The sequence below is a fragment of the Sander lucioperca genome, chromosome 3 (assembly GCF_008315115.2).
Source record: "Sander lucioperca isolate FBNREF2018 chromosome 3, SLUC_FBN_1.2, whole genome shotgun sequence".
In the NCBI taxonomy this organism is placed as follows: Eukaryota; Metazoa; Chordata; class Actinopteri; order Perciformes; family Percidae; genus Sander; species Sander lucioperca.
Genome location: NC_050175.1, coordinates 29,181,504 through 29,205,261, shown reverse-complemented (window position 1 = coordinate 29,205,261; position 23,758 = coordinate 29,181,504). Strand labels below are relative to the sequence as shown.

The window sequence follows — 23,758 nt, the reverse complement described above, 5'->3', positions numbered from 1 at the left end:
GTGTAAATAGAAATCATAGAGTGTATCTATACTGACCATTCTACTTTAAAAATGATAGGGTCTCATAATAAAAGCCAACTGTACATTTTTGAACAGCTCATATGTTTGTTTTGTAGCAGAGACGGACACAACACGAGAACGGACATGACACAAGTATTCATTTAATCAAGGAAATAGTTTAGAGATCTAACAATGTCCCCAAAGCACCATGGGAAACTGAATTGAAATGTTACAGAAAAAACAGGAGTAAACCACAATACAAATCCACATCTGAACATTAGTGAATTTCTCATTCCTTGATCTTTATATAGCACTGAAGATTGATACCGGTAAAAATGATGCATGTTTACAAACGAAAAAAAGAGAAAACAGGAAGTGAAATCACAGGCGTATTTAAAGAAAAAGTCTGGCATTATTCCACATATTTCTTATCATCAAAAAATCCCATGAAAATACCAAAATCAACAAAGCGTTAGTCATTTTCTCAACACTTTCTGGCTTCTCTATCCTGTCTGTGGCACTCAGAACTAAGACCATTTCTTCAAACTGAAGATGATTTTTATTTTATTTTTTAAAGGTGGTCACAATTATATACTTTTTAAAAGGCTAAGTGATTTTCGAAATCAGCTGGGCACTGTAGTTTTTAGCAACATTTACTCAAACAGGAGTAAATAGTGCATTTGTTGGGGACTATTTTCTGCTGGGCATTAATACACATTTCTTCACATTGAACCATTGAGTATTTAGAGCAGCAGGATCGTGTGTATATGTTATTGACTTAAAATAAACTACAGTGCCTATGTTCTTTGTAATGAACGAATGTGTCACATATATGCAACTGTGTGGCTCATTGATGTGTTTTTAATATTTTTTGGGAGTAATAAAAATAAAAATATTAAAAATAACATATATGGCTTTGGTCACACAAACAATACTTGTTGGTAGGATCAATTTATTGTTGGTTTTGGTCTTTTTATGGGATTTGTTGACAGTAAGAAACATGTAGAATATCACAAATAAGGAAAGACTGACTAAGAGGTCCCTGTTCTATACTGTTACATATCAGGAGAAGCAGACAGAATTTAACAGGACACAAATATGTTGGAAGAGCTTGTCTCAGACCATTGGATACAACCTCCATAGCAACGCTGCCTCTCTCTCTCTCTCTCTCTCTCTCTCTCTCTCTCTCTCTCTCTCTCTCTCTCTCTCTCTCTCTCTCTCTCTCTCTCTCTCTCTCTCTCTCTCTCTCTCTCTCTCTCTCTCTCTCTCTCTCTCTCTCTCCATGCCTAATTATTGCTTTGAATTTATGCCATTTCATTGCAAATGGAACAATCTATTGAGAACTCACCAAATTAAACCACCCAGTGTGAGAGTGGTTTAACACAGACAATGGAGAGTGCAGTGAATGAAGCTGATTTAGCACATCAAACAAATATTTTTAATGAAATCACATAAGTCAAACTGGTTTGTTTGTATTTTAAAAACAGAATGTTTTTGTCTTCAACTTGTGGTTTAATACATGTAGCTGGAGGGGGCCAAATCTGTGGATACAATAACAGACCGCACACTTTGACGATAGGGCGATTTAGGTGTAGATAAGGTTTTGGGACAAGGCCTCGGGGATGGCGGGGAGGAAAGGTTCAAGTGCATTTGCTCATGCAGAGCAGCAGCTCCAGACGTAGAGCGATGCGTGTGTGCCATCCAAGGGGGAGGATGCGGATGTAGCGCGCCACGATGGGCGGCCGCAGGAGGTTCTGCACAGACGAGGAGCGGTCAGAGTTTCCGTAAAACACCTGAGAGAGAGGGAGTGAAAGGTCAGGATGGATTCATTTATACATTATACTGACTGAAACTGACTCAAAAGTTACTACGGTTAGTATGCATAATATCAATTATGATTATAATGTAGGGCTGCAGCAAACAATGATTTTCATTATTGATTTATCAATTAGTTGTTAAATTAATAACACATCAGAAAATAGTGAAAAAGCACAATGTCAATGTCAAGGTAACATCTTCCAATTGTTTTTTTCAGAGCAACAGGCCAAAACCTAAAATAGATTTGATTTAAAAGCAATAACCTGTAAAAGTTTAAAATGTGAACTGAATTAGTTACATCCCCAACAGGCCAATCAAGTTTGGTCAAAATAAGACCAGTGGTGACAGAGATGTTACCTCACATTTAGTTTGTGTCTCGTATACTCTATAGTGTTTTTGACTGGGCTCAACTGACCCTGTTGTTTCCAGTCTGGTCTTTGTAATAGATCCAGCTGAGTTTTTCGTCTGTGCGGTACTGAACGCTGTACTTGGTGATCCACTCATCAGCGTCACAGCGGCCCTGAGTGAGGATCCCCGACACCACCATCACTTCCCTCAGGTCGATCTGCATCCACTGATTGCTGTCCTGGAACTTAGACAGCCAGGCACACCTGCAGGAGGAACACAAACACTGGACGTAATGCAGCAGTTAGGCTGGTTTACAACGCATGCACACATGGTGCAGTTTGACTTGCTGATATTTTCTTGGAGCAGGGGTCTTCAATGTTTTTTAGGCCAGAGACCCCTTAGCTGAAAGAGAGACCGAGTAGGAACCCCCTACTGCATAGTGTCTACAACTGAGTTGCATTTTAAACTGGGTCTGGGGAGGAAAATAAATGAATGAATGAAATCCATATTATGCTCATTTTCTGGTTCATAATTGTATTTTAATGTTGTACCAGAATAGGTTTACATGGTTTCATTTTCAAAAAACACCATATTTTTGTTGTACTGTACCGCTCTCTCTCACTGCTGCAGATCCTCTTTTCAGCTGGTCTCTGTTTTAGCTACAGAGTGAGACCTCTTTTCTTCTTCTTCTTCTTCTTCTTCTTGACTATCTTTGATTGCACTTGCACATGCCCAGTAGCTCAGATGTAGATCATGTCAGCTAGCTAGCTCCATAGACAGTAAAAGAAAGGCTGTTTCTACAACTTTGGTCAGTTACAAGGCAGGATTAGCTGGGAGACTTCTAAATGAGGGTGCACATGTAAGTAGTTCTTTTGTAGATTATGGTGAACTTGTGTGGTGTTGTAGCAGTGCTTTGCTATTGAGAACTAATTGAGAATATTATTTTATTTTATTTTACAAATAGGTAAATGCATCTTTGCTGTTAATATGGTGGATTCATATTAATGTACATTTTCAGACATTTAAATTTAAAAAATAAATAAATAGTTTTTAAATAATTTGGCAGGCACCCTGCACTAACTCTGAGGACCCCCAAGGGGTCACAGACCCCCAGTTGAAGATCTTACGTCTTAGAGCAGATAACAGAGATGTTATAACTATGTTCAAAGATGCATAACTAGAGCTGGTTAGAGGCTTTTTTGCAGACATTTTGACTTGTTAGAGTAGGAAAAAGCACAGGTGTTACTGACAAAATTATTCGTTGGCTCTGTTCTATTTAGGAGTACCAGTAAGTCATGACAGTGTAACAGCGAGTCAGCATGCACAACACCAGGACTCGGGAAACTAAGCAACTAAATGACATTCAGCCATCATTGTTGTATTATTTACACCTGTGCTTTTCTCACTGTGACATGACACGTTTTCACTGACAAAGTTGTTTTGGTTTTGATACTGAAACTGTACTTTTCAGGAAATATCTGAGCAAAGAATAACCAAATGAGATCTAGAATCTGGGTCGCCTGGTTAAAGCACATACCACATACTGTAAATGCAACAACAAAAAAAAACTAAAACAAGATTAAGTTTATTTCTTATAATTACTCTTGTATTTATGTACTGTAGACCAGGCTTAAAAAAAAACTCTGGTTGAAAGCTTCAAACCTTTTTCACCTCTGATCACACCCAGCAGAGGTGTGGGTGGGTGTGGTCACAGGTGTGCTCGGTAGCACCTGTAACCACACCCAATAGTGATGTAATGGGGTCTTAAAGGTCAGTGTAACGCTTATCAGTTCAATTTTGTAAGCACAAACGGACATTTGGAAAAACTGAAAAATGGGTTCAAATATCCAATTTTAAATTTTTTTCAGCCTTGACAAATAAAAAAATTGGATCTTTAAACTGTTTTTCCAATTTTCTGTTTTCATTCAGAGGATCAGAAATTTAGAAAATTACAAAATTGTGTCTGGGCTCCAATTATTCAATACTGCAATGATATTTTCTCCCTCGTTCCGACTAGCTACGCCCCGCCCCGCCTCCCACTCGAGCACAGCAGCCAGACCTAAAGACAGAATGAGAATGGACGACGTGTTGGAAGCATAGACAGTATATAAACTGGACCAACATATCCCGTTGCTCTGGACGGAGACCAGTGAAGGATATTAGAAGCACTTTTCCGGTGATGGCTGAGCGTTACTACGTAGCCTCCAACTGAGCTTGAAGACGTAGATGTGACGTGAGCAACCTGTCTGAAAGTTGGAAGTCTTCTGGTAGCTGTGCCAAGAGAAATCTCAATCATTCCCAATCTTGCAGAGACGGAGAGCGTAGGTATATGTAAGGAGATAACATAGGCACAGGCTAATTATTGCTAACTAAAATGCTAGTTAACATTAGTAATTAAACTTAAACAGCGAATGTAAGTCGAAACTGCCTGTGAGCTTCTCCTGTACTATACGGTAATTCCTCTACTATGCGACAGTAAGTCACAATGGTTGCAACACAATCGTTAGCCTATTTTTACAAAAACGTCTACTATGGAGCCATAACGTGAGGTACAAGGTAATGGAGCCTTTTATACATTGTCGTGTTTCTTTAGAAATAAACAATGGACAAATAAAGTCTTTAAACGCTTCAGATGTAAAGTTATTCGCTGTCAAAGTGGCATCAAAATGAATGGCAGTCAATGGAATGCTAACGGGAGGTGATGGCTTGGTAGCATCAAAATGGCGCCATAGGAGCTACGCGTTCCGGGGAGCGATATTACGAATCCCACTATGGCCACGCCAAGACCCGCCCTTCAATAGCATTCACACACTACAATTGGCCAGGCGTCCATTCTTACATGTACAGGTCCTATCCCCCGACCAATCCCCTAACCCTAACCTTAACCACTCGAGGTGAAATGCCTAACCCCAACCAATCGGGCTGCTTCGTAGGGCGGGTCTTGGCGTGGTCATAGTGGGATTCGTAATTTTGCTTCCGGGGAGAGGCTTACCCCCTTGGTTGGAAGTCGAATATCCAAAAATATTCAGCGTTCACCGATCATCCTCCACCCATACACAGGACCACTTGAGGCTGCCGCAGACACGACCCTTCCCTTCCTAGTCTTGCATAATCAAGCCAGTGTATGTTGCGCTCTGTGCAAAACTTGTATAATGACGAGATGCTTGCTCCCCCTGTTCAGTCCTGTTCGTCTGTAAGAAATTTTGCACTTGCCCGCAAGTATAACTTACATTCTCAACAAGATTCCGAATTATATTCTAGTAATTATTCAGCAGATGACTGCCCCGAGTCTTCTTGAATGCCCGCCTAAACACATCCAGACACACCCACGATAATAACCAACCAATCGTTGGTAACTAGGTGGAACGAGGGAGAGAATATCATTGCAGTATTGAATAATTGGAGCACAGATGCAATTTGGTAATTTTTTAAATTTCTGATCCTCTGAATAAAAACTGAAAATTGGAAAAATAGTTTAAAGATCCAATTTTTTTAATTTGTCAAGGCGGAAAAAAAAGAAAAATTGGATATTTGAACCCATTTTTCTGTTTTTCCAAATGTCCGTTTGTGCTTAGAAAATTGAACTGATAAGTGTTACACGGACCCTTGAAGTACGCCTGGACATGACTGCAGGCAGCAACAAGTAAAACGTGACAATAAAATATCCAGGATTGAGATTCAGTTGCCGGCCCAGTGCATAACACAAATCCCACTTGTGTTGTGTAGTTTCATAATAGAATAGGAGGGGGGGGGGGGACTAAAGTAGATCAGAGCCTTTTACATTGAGCATAACAGCTCCTCAGTCCTCTGTTTCTGCAGTTTCATCTGTTCTTGCATTGCCTGTCTTATTTATGTTGTAATGTTTTTAAGCAAGAGCATATTGGAATGTCAACCTTACCAAGTGCATCTTGCATAATGATAGATGGGTAACATCTCTCTCTTTGACTGCATTTTTTTTCTAATACTGTTACTCACAGATGGAAAGTGTCCAGACATTTGTTTATTAGGGTAAGAACAGTCGACCATCTTTGGCAAAAACAATTTTCGAGTTTAAATTAGAGAAAATATAGGTTTTGGCAATCTTCAGTGATTAAAAATGCATGCAGCTATAACTACATAACTACAATTTTTTTGAGGACAGAAAAGTCTACATGTTGGCCTGTACCTACCCGAAGCCCTGGCTGTTGAGCCGGGCCTTTCCCGGGAGCCATGAGGAGAACCAGCCGGTGTACTGGTCCTCGTTGGAGCAGGTGATCTGGTCTGGACTCACCGATCCGGCCTCAAAGCCCAGAGGCTTGTGGTACGGACATTCTGCAGGAGGATCAGAGACACAGTTATAAAACAGAGGTCTTAATGTAAATCTCTTTTGTTTTTTTCAGTTAATAGCATTGCTTTCAAAGACCCCCTGGCTACATGGATTTCAAGTTCGCCACCCCAACAGAGGAGAACACAAACGGAAATGTAACCAGCAAATGATCATCACTATAAGCCTTTAGGTGCTTAATTCTCCATCTCTCCATCCTCACATCCTCCTGCTCCCAAAGCCCCCACTGTTAGCAGACCCAGTATGACCCATATCCCATGCTAAAAGCCTGCTGTTTAATTCTTCACAGTGAGAGATCAGCGATGTCCATTAGGGCAGCAGGCGGACAGATGGCCATGTTCTACTCTCCACAGCTTTAGCTCCACGTTTCTCCCATGTTTTGATCTGTCAATCTGCCCTCTCACTTCCACTAAAAACACACGAGAGCAAGTCCTTTGTTGACTTAGCAAATACACATTATAAATACATGAATGGGAGAGATGAGAGAGCTGCACGAGTGAGTTTTTTTTTTCCCCTACTTAAGTTTCAGAAATAACATCAGCTGTTGATACGTGGAACAGAAACCTGCTGCGCTTTTGTTTACTACTGGCTTAAGCAGAGGGTCACATCCTGTCTAATCCCAGTATTACAATGCATACAGCAGCAGCAGTGCCTGTGTGAGTCAGGAGATAAGTGTTTACATAACAGCAATGCGAGTCACTCTATAGCCCTCCCTAATGTATTTCAATAGTAGAATAAAACAGATTCAGATGGCTGAATTAATGAGAAAACGGAGAGGTGAGACACGATAGATTGAGATGGAATAAGGTGTAAGGCCGTGTAGGAAAGTCCTTCTCACACATCATTTATCATCACCACGTCCATGTCGTGGTACTGCAATTACTGGTTTCTGTGATTGTGCGATTACACGAGCCCCGTGATCTGAACATTTCTTTCTCCGTCACCCATTGCCATGTGATTTGTGGCTCAGTTGACACACATTGATACCCTGAGGAAAACCCTTTCACTGTACATCAGCTCTGCCTTTCTCTTCTCTTCAAGCCTGATAGGATTCAAGTATGATCTTTATATCTATATGATGCGATATGATCAAAAACTTCATTATTTTGTCAACTGCTGTACCCAAGCTCAAGAATCAATGAAAACAATCCGCTACATGGATCACATGTTTGTCTATATTGTGTGTGGTTTGATGCAGATTAAAATCCAGATGTAAACCACATTTTCTATTTTTTTAAATAGTACATTTAGAGGGCTGTGCAGCCTTGGCTGAGGTCTTTTCATTGCTCCATCTGCAACATCTTCTCTGAGGATGTCCAATGGAGCATGTCCACCCTGTGGCGTCAAATCTGGAGTCTAATGCTGTCATGCATGTACATATAAAGATTCCACTTCTCTCTGTCTCTGTCACACACACACACACACACACACACACACACACACACACACACACATATTACAAATCTCTATCTATCTGTATTGTAGATCCTTAATGATTCTTTGATTAATCAATTAGTCAATCCACAGGAATTTAACGGGCAACTGTTTTGATAGTCAATTATTTGCAAACAATTGGAGGTTTCAGCCTCTCAAATGTGAATATTTGAGAGGTGAATATATTTTTAGTAAATTTACTTTCTCTGGATGTTATAAACAAAACATTCGGCAGAGTAATTGATAATGAAAAAAGCTATCGCTAGTGGCAGACGCACTGCGGTGTATACTAGATTTCCAGCAGATTAAACAGTCGGACATACAGCATATGATTCATGTCCTCATCCACTCTCTCAGTCAGCTCACAGCTTTGCATGTTCATTATCTGAATCTAAGACTGCCATCACAATTTAGTCCTTGTTACCAGTACTGTTATGATTCAATTATCTAATCAACAGAAGTCACTTAATTAGTAGGTCAAAGAGGGGCCTCATTAGAGAAATGAGAAAATCCATGCTCAGTGTGCAGTGAAAATGTGATGTGAAATCCACAAAACATCAGTTTGAGATTTAAGTGCAATAAATGAAAAACATTCATTTATTTCACTAATGAACGTGTGTACTTTTAAGAAAGTTACAGGTAACAGGCACACAAAAAAGTGGTTTCCTTTAGAGAAGGGACAGTTGTTACCTGGCATGCAGTCCACTCCTCGCACCATGGAAGAGCCAGTCCCAATGGAGGAAAACTCAGTTGGGGCTTCTCCTCCTTCACAATCACATTTGCAAGACCTGCTGGTCCACGCCTCAGACACTCCCGCCTCATATAAACACACACAAAGAGTATTTAATACATGCAATCCAATGTAGTGTCAGCAGAAATCCCCAAAATATAAATGCCATGATTTTTAAAAATGGTTTGCAAATAAATAATTTGAAAAGCATAATTTCATGAATGACTGAAAAGACAATGATGAGGCAGAGACTGAACCTTCTAATATCTCATCTTAGCAGATTCCCAGTGCTTTTTTCAATGAAAATCATTTGACATTGATCAATGGCCACTGAAGAGAGATTGCTAAACTCCAAAAAGAAATGTCTCTGGTGTGGCTGATCTAAAAAACTGAACTGAAAAAACTGAACTGGATTTTATGCAAACACCTCATCTCTGACATTTTTCGGAGGTTTCTTCGTACAGTACCTCTTGAGCGTGAGTGCTGATGAACACTGTTCAGGCAAATGGACAGAAAGCACAGGAGAAAAAAAAGACTGTTAGGACACATTAGTTACCCACTCTATCAAACAAAATCTGTGCGTTAATCTGTCAATTTAACCACATTACGAAAAGGTAAATAAACACAACATAGACACAGAGAATCAAGTACGGTGTCACTGAAGAAAATCCTGAATAATAATTTCAAGGATTACTGAGGGAATCTGATATATTGTCAACATCTCAGTTAGGAATCAGTTTGTCTATTGACAGGATTTCAAGATCAGTTTGTCAGAGTTTCAGAGGTTTTCTGATGTTACAATTCTATATCACACAGATTATGTGTTCACAACTCAACAGCAGCACAAGGTAAAACGAGTGTAAAGACTGAAATCGTACCGTTAGCTCCCAGAAGAAGCAGGGCCACCAGGGAACACTGCACGTAGAGAGCCATCTTCCAACCTGCTCCAAACCAGACGACACTGACTGTACACTGAGCAACCGAGTCAGCCGTGATAGAGAGGCTGGATTACAATAATCCACAGGACACTAATGGCTTTACCTAATGCCATCCTTATCTGACAAAGCCCCTCCTACAGCTGTTCACCCACCGCCATCATTGACCACCATACATTCTGGAAATCACTTCACAGCCACAGGGGTCAAGTCAAAAATCCTGCAGATAAAAACAAAAGCCTGTGTGTGTGTGTGTGTGTGTGTGTGTGTGTGTGTGTGTGTGTGTGTGTGTGTGTGTGTGTGTGTGTGAGAGTGAGAGAGAGAGAGAGAGAGAGAGAGAGAGAGAGAGAGAGAGAGAGAGAGCTGGAGGGTGGTGATGGTTTATGCTGGGCCAGCTGATCCATATGATTGGCCAGAAGGTCGACTTTTGTGTGACTGTATGGCTCTCCTTGCATGTTTGCTGCATTTGCCTTTTGAATTATCATGTGCATTATCATAATTTTAATACTTAATAAAGAAAGAAAAAAAGAAAGAAAAGAAAGACAAGGTTAAATAATTTCATTTATATTAATACCTTTAGATAATTTACATTTATTTAAAAATGAAGGAGGAAAAACATGTTCAGTACAGCCCGAAGTGCCTGATTTCACGAATATATTGGTATATGTTGGCCGATATGTACTGTACAGTAACAAGAACTTTCTTGATTATTATCAAAGTCTTGTTTATGTTATTTGTTTATGTCAAAAGAGAGCATATAAGTAAATATCAATATAAGTACCATGCTCAGTAATCCAGTATTGTTGATACGCCAAAGAACTTGATTAATAGACTGTCAATGTTAACAATAGACACCATTAAAACAAATACAAAAGTCTACCTTAGAATAAGATCTACTTAAAAACAATATCCCCTCTACAAATCTACAACTTCTCACAATTTACATGTTTTAAATATCCTGTAAAATGAGAGAAAATACCAAAAAAATAAATCAACAATTTTGCTCATCTGAGTTTATTTCTCTGGTGATAAGTTGGGGAAGCCTGGATGTAGAAAAAAGTCTGGAAGTCTTTCACTCCAGAATAATAAAATACATTTCTTTGCCAGATGTAATCATGATTAGGATTCTACATTTTCTATTATCTCAAGAATAAGATAAGAGCAGGCACCGCATTCAAACGTTCATCACAAATTGTCTTAGGTTAAAAGGTTAAAACTGATCATGACCACGTGTCCACTGTAGACACTCACGCCAAAGACTTCACCGAGGGTTTCAAAGCCTGCTGGGTGAAAGTAATTAAGCCTAATTAAGCAAAGCTGTCTTCAATTTGTGTTCATTAAAACATCCTTTTCCTTTCTCACACAGTCTTTTTTATCCACTGTCATTCCTGGTGGCCTTTTGAAAAAGGCTGTGTGTGCGCAATCTCATCCATTGATTTCTTTTTCTGAGTGTGTTTTTTTTACAAAACTGACACAGCAAAATGAAGGCTTCTGTCCAAGCAGCGCGTAGGATTCCTCCACAAACAAAGAAGAGGATTCAAGCTCACTCCACTCTCATCTACAGAGCTCATAAAGAGGTAAGAACTACAGCAAAAGCAGTAACTTGCAAGGACATGTGTTGTTTAAAACTTGACCAAACATTCTTGCTTTTCATGGGATGATTTTAATATAACTTATAATAATATAAGTTGATCCTAAACATTCTGTCTTTCCAAGTGCAACTCACCTGTGGCTTTGCATCCCTTCTGCAGGTCAGTCCAGCTGGGATGAGGAGCCGAGACTTCCTGGCCAGTCGGCTCCGTTTTCCCAAACCAGTCCTGCTCCGACTGGTGAGCTCAGAGGCTTCCCGGCTGTCAAAAAGCAACAGATTAAAAGTGATCACTCTGCAGGAGATCAGTGCTGCTGTCACACTTGTACGACAGCGGATTCATACGAAAGCTGCTGCATGAGTTGGAAAATGTCAATATTTTATTAACTTTAATCATTAAAGAGTTTTAATTTTTTATCTGCCTTTTAATACAAGATGCAAGTTTTGCATGCTGCTGTTGAGTCAGTAAGTAAAATAACATGGAGCACTCAGCCCTTGCAGTAAGTTACAGCTGATTCTTTACATGATTTAAGGGTGCATGTTTTATTAGAAGTTTTGGATGCAAAATTCACATCCAGGAATGATTTGATTACTCTGGTTGCATATTTTTTGGCTAACGTGATTCAGGCCTTATCTTATTTTCTTTTAGACAAATTACAAATTGCAGTAGATCTCTCACTTCCGGGTCAGATCCAGTCTGCATTCAAAACGTACAACTGCAAAAAAAAATTAAAAATGGGAGTGAGTAGGCCTTACCATGAGTTACACTACAAAGGTAGCCCTACTGCTTGTTTAAAATATAAATTGAAACTGTCCTCAAATCTCAACCCATAGTTTTATAGGTCTGCTTCTCCAAAACGTTTTGTAAATGTAAACATTCATTATTAGGCTTTTTAATTACTTTCCCCATAAATGTGGATGTTGACTTTGAAAAGAATATTTGGGTGTGTATCAAACAAGACACTAAAAGTCTAACCTTCTAGAAGCCATCAAAAAGGCTGTTCATAAACACCTGAAACTTAGGGTTAAAATAAACAACTTTGTTAGGATTTCCTGAGGGTGGTGCCGAGTAAAGGTCATTGCAACCATTACAATTCATCCTGATTACCTGATGCACTTAAATCCTCATGGCTAGTTTCATCACATTTTTTTCAAGTGTAAATTGGCATCCTTAAACTTAATCACACATTTGGCTAGGTGGGTCAGGGGCAAAGAAGTGATGCAGGAGTGAAATGCGTCATGGTGGAAAATAGTACCTGGGGAATATGTTTCAGAAGTAGCCTATTAAAGAACAGCAGAGCAGGTGGAACAGCGAGCTGGCGCTGGCGTTTGTGGTTTCTGTGCTTTAAATCCACCTGCTGATACCTCCCTCCTGTGTGCTCTCGTCTCCTCCTGCAGCAGCTCCTGTAGCGTCCACAGCTTCTCTGGAAACACTATCGCCGCCAATATCTTTCACACTCAAACCTATCAGTCACTGAGAAGACATGTAGAGCAGTTTCTGCAGTTTCGATGCGAGTTTTTGTGTGTGTGCATCACATGGATTGTGTGTCCAATTTCATGATTTCTGGAACGCGCGGATACAAGCTGCAGGTAGGAACAAAAAACACTCAGAGGATTTTTACTTGCACCGGATGCGTAAAATCAGCACGTCGTTGGAATATGATGCTGTGTGAAAAGGAAAGTGATGCGCAGTAGGCAACATTTTCCTTTTTAGTTAGATTTTTCTGTTCAAACATGGGTTGTTTGAGTGTGTTGAAGCGTGATAAGCAGCCAATGCTTCGTTATTGTGGCATATGTTTTTATATCGAAGCCTAATTTAATGCACATTTGCAGATCATCGTTGAAGGGCTGGGATACGCTGAAAGGAAACTCATTGAGCCTTAACTCCATTTTTTTTTGTTCCCTAATTAGATCAATTCTGACTTTATATTGATCGCTTGATTAATGCATGTTCATATATAACCCCACACACACACACACACACACACACACACACACACACACACATGGGGCAGTGTATGCTTAACAGAAAAGAGTTCTAAAGATTGCAAGAGGTGACCAACTAAAGACAGAAATTCTCACTGAAGTAAACCCTGCTGCTGTGGGACGAGACTGGATAAAGTGTTCTGGAGACATCTGAACTAAAGAGTGAAAGCCAGTTCTCTCATTCAAACAACCAGTTAATGATGCAGCATGACAACTAATGTTCTTACTCTCTCATGGAAGCAGTCGCATGCCACCAGCCAGATGGGACTCAACTTTGAAAAAACTGACTAATCATGGGATGTGGCACCTCCGTTGCTACGGAGAAACAAAGGAGAAGAGTGGAGACAGGTAATATGTGTTAAAGGAGGGAGCTGTTATTATGGTCCTTACATGTTTTCCTTCACTTAAGCTGGATTATGTTGACATTTGGATGTTTTTCCCCTGAGGAAAGGTGTGGAAAAAAAACATCAAATTAGAGTCTGTGGATGTAGACCAGCTGAGCACAAATATTTCTGGATACTAATTGGAGTGCAATGTTAGAAATCATTGAAATCTTACATTGTGTAACTCATATGTTTGTGTCCTTACATACTTTAAGTTGTTTTAAGATTGCACATGTAATTGCTACATAGTCTGGCATTCACAGTATAGATCCTATATATAGATCCTAGCAATATCTGTTGTCTTCTTCTTAGTCCAGATTAAAAACTGGAGCGCAAACAAATAGTCGATTAATCGATTAGTCTGTTTTGATAATCGTTTAGTCATTTAAGTCTTTTCTTAAAGCAATAATGCCAAACACACAATTATACACATTATATATATAATAACACTTTTGAAAATGTCATTTTGGACTCTGTGATGAGAATTTGGTCACAGTTCTTTTTACATTTCAGAGACTAATCAGTTAATTGACAGTTAATTGATTTGAATAAGAAAGTAACTGGCAGACTAATCGATGATAAAAAATAATCATTAGTTGCACTTCTTTTCTTGCTCCATTTTTGTCTCATTGATCTCCTCTGTGAATCATTATGTTACTACTTGGGAAGTGCTCCTTAGTGTGTTATTAGCAGATGTCATGGCAGTACTATTATGGTTTAGTATTTTACTCATCTCAAAGTCACACTGTGTAGAATGAATCTGATGGTAATACATTTTTGCTGTGATAGATTTTCCTCCGACTTGTTGCACACACCCCAGATGTTTGACAGATGGTGCTTTTCTTTCTTCACACTCCGTCTCTCTTAAATGAGTGCTGTTTCTCCTGAAAGCGCTTTTAATATGCTTAGTTTCTCCAGTCCCACTGATAATAGTGACCTCCCCTGTGTCTTGTTATCTCTCTTTGTGCGTGTGTGTTGTCTTTAATTACCAGTTTCTTATGCTGAGTTGTAGTTTCTTCTTCTCACAGATGACACAGTTAAGACTCCCAGCCCGGCTCTGAGTAAGACCCTGCTCATCTCTAAAGATGTGTGTGTGTGTGTGTGTGTGTGTGTGTGTGTGTGTGTGTGTATATAATCAGATATTTAATAAACATGTCTCCCATTTATATAAAATGTGAATATATATAAAATGTAAAAAAAAAACAAACAGCTGGTGTTTTGTCATAGCTATGAAGGCAGCGGTTTTGATCCAGCGATGGTACCGGCGCTATATGGCCCGTCTGGAGATGAGGCGCAGGTATACCTGGAACATCTTTCAGTCCATTGAATACGCCGGGGAACAGGACCAGCTCCAGGTGACTCTCAGCGCAGGCTTTTACTCAAGGTACACATGGATGCTAATTTTCAGAAGCATCCGAAAGCTTAAAACACCTTTTTTCTTTTGTTTTTTCTTTCCTCAGCTCTCCAGTTTCTTCAGTTTCATGCTCGACAACTTCACTCAGCTGAATGGAAATGGACCAGGTTAGGAGCCCAAATACTCTTTTATCCACATCATTTTAAGAAAAGATAAGATGTTGTGTATTGAAAACTCTGACTTCATCCTTGTTATTTGGAAATGTCCGAAGTAAAGTTGATTTTAGGTTGGAGTAAAACACATTTAGTAACAAGGATTGTATGGATATGAATGAAGGACAACTGTATTGTACTTTATTATTTTGCACTGTGCATGTAAAGCATTCACTCCTAATGTGTGTCTCTGACATACTAACACTTACAGTCAAGTTATTCTGCACCATTTTGCCTTTTTATTCATGTATTTTTTTAAAGCTTTTGAGCATCTTTTTTTAGGTTTATTTGAAGCTGGTTTGCTATTATGTGAAATTGCATGATTAAAGAAGGATGTTTTCAACTCATTTATTGGTAAACACAACTAGTGAGAGATGAAATGTTAATAATATGGTAATTTCAACTAGTATATTAGTTATCAGATGGGGTTTAATGGTTTTTGGAAGATTATACATACAGTAGATGTATTTTTTTTTTTTTTACCTCCATCAAACTAACCCCTGTTTTGTTTCATGCCTCTGTGTTTTGGTCTACATTAGAAAATCTATTGCGTATATCCTGTTGCTTAGCAACTACTGTGAATGTGGAGGCCAACGTGTTGGTGTGTTACACAGCTGTGGCTTAAGTATGTATTGACCCGCTCATCCAGCAAAAAGCATAATGCTTCATTGACGAGCTAATCCTTTGGTCAGCCCTCATTGCTTAACATCTACTGTACATCGTCTACATGGGTTTAAAATTGAGTCAACATAAGTGATGCAAAGAGGCCAGACTTTTGCTGCCTGTATTTATCATATAAATACTATATCATCATTATATAAATACTATATCACCATCTTTGTGTGTGAGTGTGCTTGTGACAGAATAGAGGACATTTAAAAGACACTAAAGGGGAAATAGACAAAAGGTTTACAAAAGCGAAATAGGCCTGGAGGTAGATGTCTGTTCATGCCTTGTTTGTTTGCATAAATTAGAGGTTTTCATTAGCATATTGGAGTGGTCTTTTAATCCAACAGTGAGCTCACACAGAGCTAGATGTGATGCTGTGTCAACAGTTTTTATTATAGATAATTAAAATCTGTGTATGGGTTTTTAGCTCATTGGGTAAACCCTTTATTTTGTTTACCTACAAAAGAGTTTTACTTCATTCATGTTACTTAGAGAGACCATCTGATTGCTGTTCAGCAGTGGTGGAAGAAGTGGAAGTCCTGCATTCAAAATGTTACCTAAGTTAAAGCACAAAAGTATTAGCATTAAAATATACATATTATAGATTACAAATAATCTATTTGTTGATTGTATTTTGTTTTATTAATCTGAATCTGTAAATTATCAAGAAATTTAAGTTTTTAAATAAATTATGTGGATTAAAAAGTAACATAGTTCCTTCTGAAATATCATAAGGACATCACTTAAGGCAATGTATCAGATTTTGCGCAACTAGAGGCACAAAAGGCTTTTTCCACATATTCAGTCATACTACCCAAAATCTGTAAACAGACTTTGGTGTGTAAAATCTGTGGAGTCTAAAGTTTAAGTCCTTTATCGGGTCTGACAAAGATCCATGACGGATTAAAACAGTGCGGTAATTTAAGTGATTATGGGAGCATAAACCAGTGTGGGGAATCTACTTTTTGCTTTCAGTGCTGGTTATACCTGAACTATCACAGTTGGGCGATGACTGTATACTGTAAGGTGATATCAATTTGTCGACTGTCAGCGATTTTGCTGTACTGTAATATATGTTATTCCAAGGTGTCTACTTCTCCAATATCTCCGGTTTTAGGCCGGTAATGTTGCAGATCAATGAGCAGGACTACTTTATGGCTATGATAGTATGAAAGTATGTTCACAGCTCCTCACACTGTGTTCTCCAGACTTGATCTCCCAGCTGCTGGACCCAGTGGTAGACCCCTGGTTAGACAGAGAGACCTGCTACAACATGATCCCTGTTCCAGAGTTGTACACCGGGCCCCGGCTCTCGTTTCCTCTCTCCGTCTCTGATACGAATGCTCTCCTTAGTGCATTTAAGGAGCAGCAGGTACAGAATACTTTTGATTGTCTTGGTTTAGATTTTGGCTGCTTTCTGGGACTTCATTATTTTTTTTCCGTGCAGACTCTACATGCCAGATATGTTCTGCAGCTGCTGTGCGAGACCAAAAAGCTCCTCAAACAGATGCCCAACATCACCCACTTGTCGACATCCTACACCAATGAGATCACTATATGTGGTGGGTGACCATGATCTCAGTTTCACTTGTTTATTCAAGATTCAAAATCGTTTTTTAAGTACACAACAAACGTTTCAGTCTGATCATTTTGCTTCTGCTTGTGCACCTGCTACATTGCACAGTACAGTGTGCTGCTGAATACATTAATGACCTGCTTACCAGTTAAATAATCGCTGATGTCTGCAAATGTGTTTTAAATACAGTTTTCTGTATCTTAATGGCAGCGTTCCAAGAATGGAGGTCTTGTTTATTTGCACACTGATCAGGCACTTGACTCCTCTTCCACGGCTGCCTCCTCCTGCAAATTCGCATCTCATTAAACTCAAGAATACTTGTGACTAAAACAGAAAACACACACTGTTTAGTGGGTTGAGTTGTTTTCACACCTCTGTAAATCAGCCAGGGATCAATTAAGCCAGAAATAAGATACCAAATCTTGCAATCCTGTGATTTTCCTTTTGGTACAGGTGATCTGCATGGGCGGCTTGATGACTTACTTCTAATATTTTATAAGGTAAAGCCATTTTTTTTCTATCCAACAATTGTCTTTAGAATCCTTTACTACCTCTTTTACAGGGAAATGTTGTTTTATGCAGATGCATCCAATTTTATGTAAATACATCTTTAAGTTGATTGATTTTTCCGGCATGTTGCTGTTGTTCAGAATGGCCTTCCCTCTGCGGAGACGCCATATGTGTTTAATGGGGACTTTGTGGACCGTGGGAAAAAGTCCATCGAAGTGGTCATCCTCCTGTTCGCCTACCTGCTGCTTTACCCCGACTACATGCACCTGAACCGAGGAAACCATGAAGACCACATAATGAACCTCAGGTTGGTAGAAAGAAGAAAACATTTATCCATTTAGGTTTACCACAAACATGGGAGTATTAAAATTAGAATATGTTTTTACATTGATGTTTCAGATATGGGTTCACAAAAGAAGTCATGCAGAAACACAAGGTACAGTCAAGTCCAGACACATGTCATTATTCTGCGTTTATTATGTACAGAACTCAGTTGCACGTTCTGCAGGTTGCAGCATGTAACTGCTGACTGTCACAGCTGGTGGAGCTTTGTAATGGGTGCATTACAAATTTGGCTGACTGTGTGCAGGCTCATGGCCGTGAGATCCTCCAGCTGTTTCAGGACGTTTTCAGCCTTCTGCCCGTCGCAACAGTCATTGACGGAAAGATCCTGATTGTTCACGGAGGGATATCAGATCAGACCGACCTGGACTTCCTCAGTTCCATAGAGAGGCACAAGGTCAGTGGAAACAAGCAGCCACCCTTTATCTTCCAGCTGTACTCTTTTAACAGCAATAATCAATGTTGGTCACTAGAGGTTAGAGAAACATTTCTTTTTTAAATGCTGACAAATCACTGCCACCACACATCAATGTAGATATTATGGCTAACTTTGGCTTTGTGCATATCCAGCAGACATGGTCCATGCTACATACTTACATGGATTTAAACACATTCAGTTCTGTATATCAAATACCTTTTTTGTTTGTGTGTGTTTTTTTTATTCTTTTGAATGAATGGCCCAAGATCCAGAAAATGACCATTCATCAGTTACACAAATGAAAAATGAGCATGCATGTATTCATCACATTGGATTATAATTGAATGCACATTAGGGGTGCACGATTCAGAAAATGTCATGATTCGATATAGATTTTTAGTCTCAAGATTCGATTCAAAATCGATTTTCGATTCAAAAACGATTCTCGATTTAAAAAGACGATTCACATTATGTAAATGTAGTTACTTTTCCCATGTGATTGCAGTAGACATACAATAAAAATAATTAAAAATAACATTTAAATTATTTATTTTTTAAATTAAAAAATATGAATTGATTTTTGGAATTCTATGAATCGATTTTTAATCGATAGAGCTTGAATTGCGATACAAATGTGAATCCATGTTTTTGCACACCCCTAAAAATTTTAAAAGTAATTTTAGGAAATGCAGCAAATTACTTCTGAAGTACAGGATTGAATTTGTTTTACCTTTTTAATTTACTTCAGATAAGAAGTAGTACTGTACTAAGGATGTGTATAAGCTCATTTGTTAAGTCAAGTCAGTTTTTGCCTCAAAGGGCTTTACAACCTGTACAACATACTGTACGTTACCCACTGTCCTCAGACACTTGACATGGAACTTCAATTTGGAAAACAAATACCTTTGTCCTCACTTTATTTCTGTCTTTCCTTCTCTGCTCTTCCAGGTGAAATCTGCCCTGAGGTTTCCCAGACGCAGCGTGGAGCAGCTGGACATCGGCCAGTCCTTCAGACAGATGAAGAGACTGAGATCTACAGCCTACTCTCGTCCCAGCAGCAAGCGCAGCCACAGCAAGAACCAAAGAACCTCCAACCAGAGGTCTGACAGCAGCCCACAGACACTGACAGAACAAATGTACAATTTTACTTCTTGTTAAAAAGCGACAGACCCTCTCTTCTACCCCTTTTCTTCTGTAGAAATAGGCGATGCGGGCACAGCCGACAAGACAGCGCCGCCTCCACTTCGTCGTCCTCCTCATCATCGTCCTCCTCCTCTTCGCTCTGCTCTCCTCGAACTCCATCGTGCCTGTCGCCTCGTCCGTGCCCGTCTTCTCCCAGCATGCCTTACGCTATCAATGACCTCCAAGTGCCTTTTCTTGACTCTCTGTCCTCTGTTCCCCCTCCTTCACCTCCACAACATGATCGGGAATGGAAACAGGTTGTAGGAGTGGATTCAGTGGGAAACAAATGAATATTATGCGACTGATGTCTTTTGTGTCTTATTCACCACTTGTATCTGCCTCTCTTCCTATCTGCTGCAGATAGTGGATATATTGTGGAGTGACCCTAAAACCCAAAAAGGCTGCAGTCCCAACACATTCAGAGGAGGAGGCTGCTACTTCGGCCCTGACATCACCCAGAGACTGTTGCTCCAGCACGGACTCCAGCTGCTCATCAGATCCCATGAGTGCAAACAGGAGGGATACGAGCTCTGTCACGGTGGACAGGTAGACGGGTTGCAATAAATTCATTGAGATTGTCCAAAAAATGTTTGAGTCTGGAGAAATAAATGCGTGCATGTTTGTTCTACAGGTGATCACCATTTTCTCAGCGTCAAACTACTATGAGGAGGGAAGCAACCGTGGTGCCTACATCAAAGTGGGCCGAGAACTGGTTCCCCGCTTCTACCAGTACCAAGTCAGCCGCACAACACGCAAACTCACCCTGACACAGAGGTACAACAGGCGTCTGGTGTTTATCCCTTGTGTGGTCCTCGGGTCAAATTTGACCCGTTTTCAAAGATTTTGTATAAAAAATATTCAACCAAATTGCCCAAAAATAACATGGATAGTTCTATACACGAAACAGGCTATAATTATGCATCAACATACGTTCCTCTGATCTTAATTATTAGCTAAGGTAATTCATAATTTCTGGGTTTAACTCAAAATTAGGCATATTTAATATGAATGAGGTTTATTGACCATGAATTACAAACATAAGTGTAAAACTAGCGGTGATAAGTTGGAATGAAGTTGGTTTAGAAGATGTATATTTTATGCTTTATAAAACAGGCAAAACAAGCATTTTGAATTTAAGCATTTAAGTAGGAAAGCTCACAGTTAGCTCTTAGTTAATGGCCTATGTTTGCATGTGTGTCTGCAGAGTACGAGCTGCTGAAGGCTCTGCTCTCAAGGCCCTGAAGGAGAAGCTGTTCTCCCATCGCTCTGAGCTGCTGTCAGGCCTCCAGCAGCACGACCTGAATAATACCGGTGCGCTCTTTTCACTTACGTATTACATGTATTTAACCAGGTTGACATGTATAGTTGTTATATGCAAGCATATCTTTTTCAGGTAGTGTGTCAGTCAGTGAATGGGCTCAGGTGTTGGAGTCTGTGCTGAGACTGGATCTGCCCTGGAGGACACTTCGTCCACACTTAGCCCGTCTGGCACCAGATGGCAGTGTGGACTATCAGTCCTGCTTCGAGGATATGGAATCAGGGATTTCTCTGCCTCAGGTCAGAGAAGTGAGGGGTTACTGTGCCTGAAGGGTATTTTGAGATCTTTGTATTTTAAGTTTATACTTTTTTACATTTCAGAGGGAAATGTACTTTTTACTCCACTACATTTGTTTAAGCCCTGACAGTCATTTTTCAGGACCGTTTTAAAACTGTCAGTAGGTTTAAGTCTCAGAAAGCGAAAGAGGTTGGATAATTTTGTGAAGCATGTGATAATACATGCAATGAAATGGAGTGGAGCATTTAAATGAAGAAAAGTGAGATTTAAATATGCAATATGCGCACAAATATGGGCACTTAATAAAACTTAATTTACTCTGCCTGAGGATCAGCACCAAGCTTTAAACATGTTACAATCCAACTGGCAGCCAAAGCCTTTTTGTTCTCCCTTGTGATACTGGTACTTTTAGGATTATAGTACATATTCGACCCCTGCTTCTATCAAACACAGCTATTGTTTAGATGTCTACTGTTTTCTTTTCCCCTTTCCTCCTTTTTAGGTGACTTCAAACTTGGCTGAAACTCTGTTCAGATACAGGACAGACATTGAGATAATATTCAACATTATAGACAAAGACCATTCAGGTAAAAAAAATCTCTTTAAAGACAGTGTCCAAAATTCTAAATGGATTCCTTACAGTTCAGGATGTGGGGGTTTGTGTGTTGTTCAGGTCTGATCTCCGTCGAAGAGTTTCGTCACACCTGGCGTCTCTTCAGCGCCCACCTGGGGGTCGACATCGACGACAGCGCCATCGATGACCTGGCCCGAAGTATCGACTTCAACAAGGACGGCAGCATAGACTTCACTGAGTTCCTAGAGGCCTTCAGAGTGGTACACAAACTGGACAGCAAGGATCAGCAACTCAACGGAAAGATGGATGGAGACAAGTATTTGTGAAGGGAAGAATCTGAACACTACAGTGTGGAAGCCCTGCAAGATCAGCAGGAAGGAAGGAAAGTAGGGAAAAGACAAAATACTTTATTTCTTAAGTTGTTAAAGAAAAAATACAATGCACCTTAAAAGTATTGATGCATTTTTCATTTGTTGGTGTGTTTTTAGCCACACTATCGGCATTGATCTACGCACGGCAATGTCAATCTGTAAGTTGCATCCATCCAAACATTTTCGACAAATATTGGACGGATTGCCATGAAACCTTTTACAGACATTAATAGTCCCCAGAGGATAAGTCATGGTGATCCTCTGGCCTTTCATCTAGCACCACCAGCAGGCCATATTTCAATACAGTCAAATATCTCCACATCAACCAGATGGATTGGCATCAATTTTAGTAAAGACCTTAATGATTCGCAGGCAATGAATCCTAATGAGGCACCATTTGTTTAGCCTTCTCGGCGTGAAATGGCTCGACAAACGTTGGATGGATTGTCATGAAATTTGGCATTATTTAAAAGGATTATGTTATGGTACATGGCTGCATTTATATATCACTTTTATTCAGAGCACTTTACAATTTGCCTGTCACAAACTACTGTGCAAGGTGCTGATCTGACCATTGGGAGCAATTTGGGGCTCAGTGTCTTGCCCAAGGAAACAAGATGGAAGTCCTAGGCATAAAGGTACACACAAATGTCACCAAGAACCCCACCAAGTCAAAATAAATTGCTAGAAGAAGGTCTGAAGCAGGTTCTGGGACTACAAGCTTTAGGTACGGTTTGATTTAGCACAGATGTAACATCTGACAGCAGAGTTGCAGACTTGTAAGAAACATATTGTGCAACAGACATACAGCAGGAGTACCAGTGTGATGTAGCACTGTTACCTACATGTCAGTAGGCTACTATAGTATTACCTATGAGTTTTACATGTATTGATGCCTGAAGTATTAAAAGGAGAAACACACTGCTGCTAATGTTAGAGTTTCAGCTGGTGTGTGTTCAGCTGTTTACCAAAAAGGAATAAATTGTCTAGTTTTTGTAACGAATTGTTGTATTGTTTTTGTATGTTTTGTGTATGTTTTTATTAGACTGCGTGCGTGCGTGCGTGCGTGCGTGCGTGCGTGCGTGCGTGCGTGTGTGTGTGTGTGTGTTCATATTCTACTTCACTCTGGCATCTATCTATATATCTTCTAACCCTAACTCTGCCCACTATAATTACCAAACGGTGAGAGCTGTAAAACAGGTCCAGGCATCCTGTCAGGTTGAGTAATGATGGGTTCAGATTTTACTGAACAACTTGTGCAGTATGCACACACACACACACACACACACACACACACACACAAACACACACACACAAACACACACACACAAACACACACACACACAGGGGCGTAAAATTCTGGGCCCTGTAGAAAGGCATTTTCTATGGGCCCCTTCCTGCATCCACAGCTATTCATTCTAGCATCTTTTTGGGCCCTCCTAACATGAG

At 39.8% G+C, this 23,758-nt stretch overlaps 2 protein-coding genes across 4 annotated transcripts; one reads left to right on the top strand and one right to left on the bottom strand.

The window, feature by feature from the left end:
- Window positions 1-1,415: 1,415 nt before the first annotated feature.
- rs1a (retinoschisin 1a) lies at window positions 1,416-9,798 on the bottom strand. Its single transcript, XM_031306234.2, has 6 exons — window positions 9,533-9,798; window positions 9,122-9,147; window positions 8,615-8,741; window positions 6,336-6,477; window positions 2,234-2,429; window positions 1,416-1,793 (listed from the first exon to the last, which is right to left on the bottom strand). The coding sequence occupies exons 1-6, from the start codon at window positions 9,585-9,587 to the stop codon at window positions 1,641-1,643; spliced, it is 699 nt and encodes a 232-aa protein (XP_031162094.1). The 5' UTR covers window positions 9,588-9,798; the 3' UTR covers window positions 1,416-1,640.
- A 2,597-nt stretch (window positions 9,799-12,395) lies between these two features.
- ppef1 (protein phosphatase, EF-hand calcium binding domain 1) lies at window positions 12,396-23,309 on the top strand. Of its 3 annotated transcripts, none has more exons than XM_031306381.2 (19): window positions 12,396-12,767; window positions 13,407-13,511; window positions 14,575-14,607; window positions 14,774-14,901; window positions 15,007-15,067; window positions 16,990-17,153; window positions 17,229-17,343; window positions 17,811-17,857; window positions 18,008-18,174; window positions 18,267-18,303; window positions 18,457-18,606; window positions 19,576-19,727; window positions 19,826-20,066; window positions 20,170-20,355; window positions 20,441-20,583; window positions 21,014-21,120; window positions 21,203-21,366; window positions 21,867-21,951; window positions 22,038-23,304. In XM_031306381.2, the coding sequence occupies exons 2-19, from the start codon at window positions 13,457-13,459 to the stop codon at window positions 22,262-22,264; spliced, it is 2,262 nt and encodes a 753-aa protein (XP_031162241.1). In that variant the 5' UTR covers window positions 12,396-12,767; window positions 13,407-13,456; the 3' UTR covers window positions 22,265-23,304. The 3 variants fall into 3 exon arrangements, with proteins under 3 accessions (XP_031162241.1, XP_031162240.1, XP_035855509.1); XM_031306380.2 differs by having other exon boundaries at window positions 13,404-13,511; XM_035999616.1 differs by lacking the exon at window positions 12,396-12,767 and having other exon boundaries at window positions 13,442-13,511; window positions 22,038-23,309.
- Window positions 23,310-23,758: the final 449 nt, after the last annotated feature.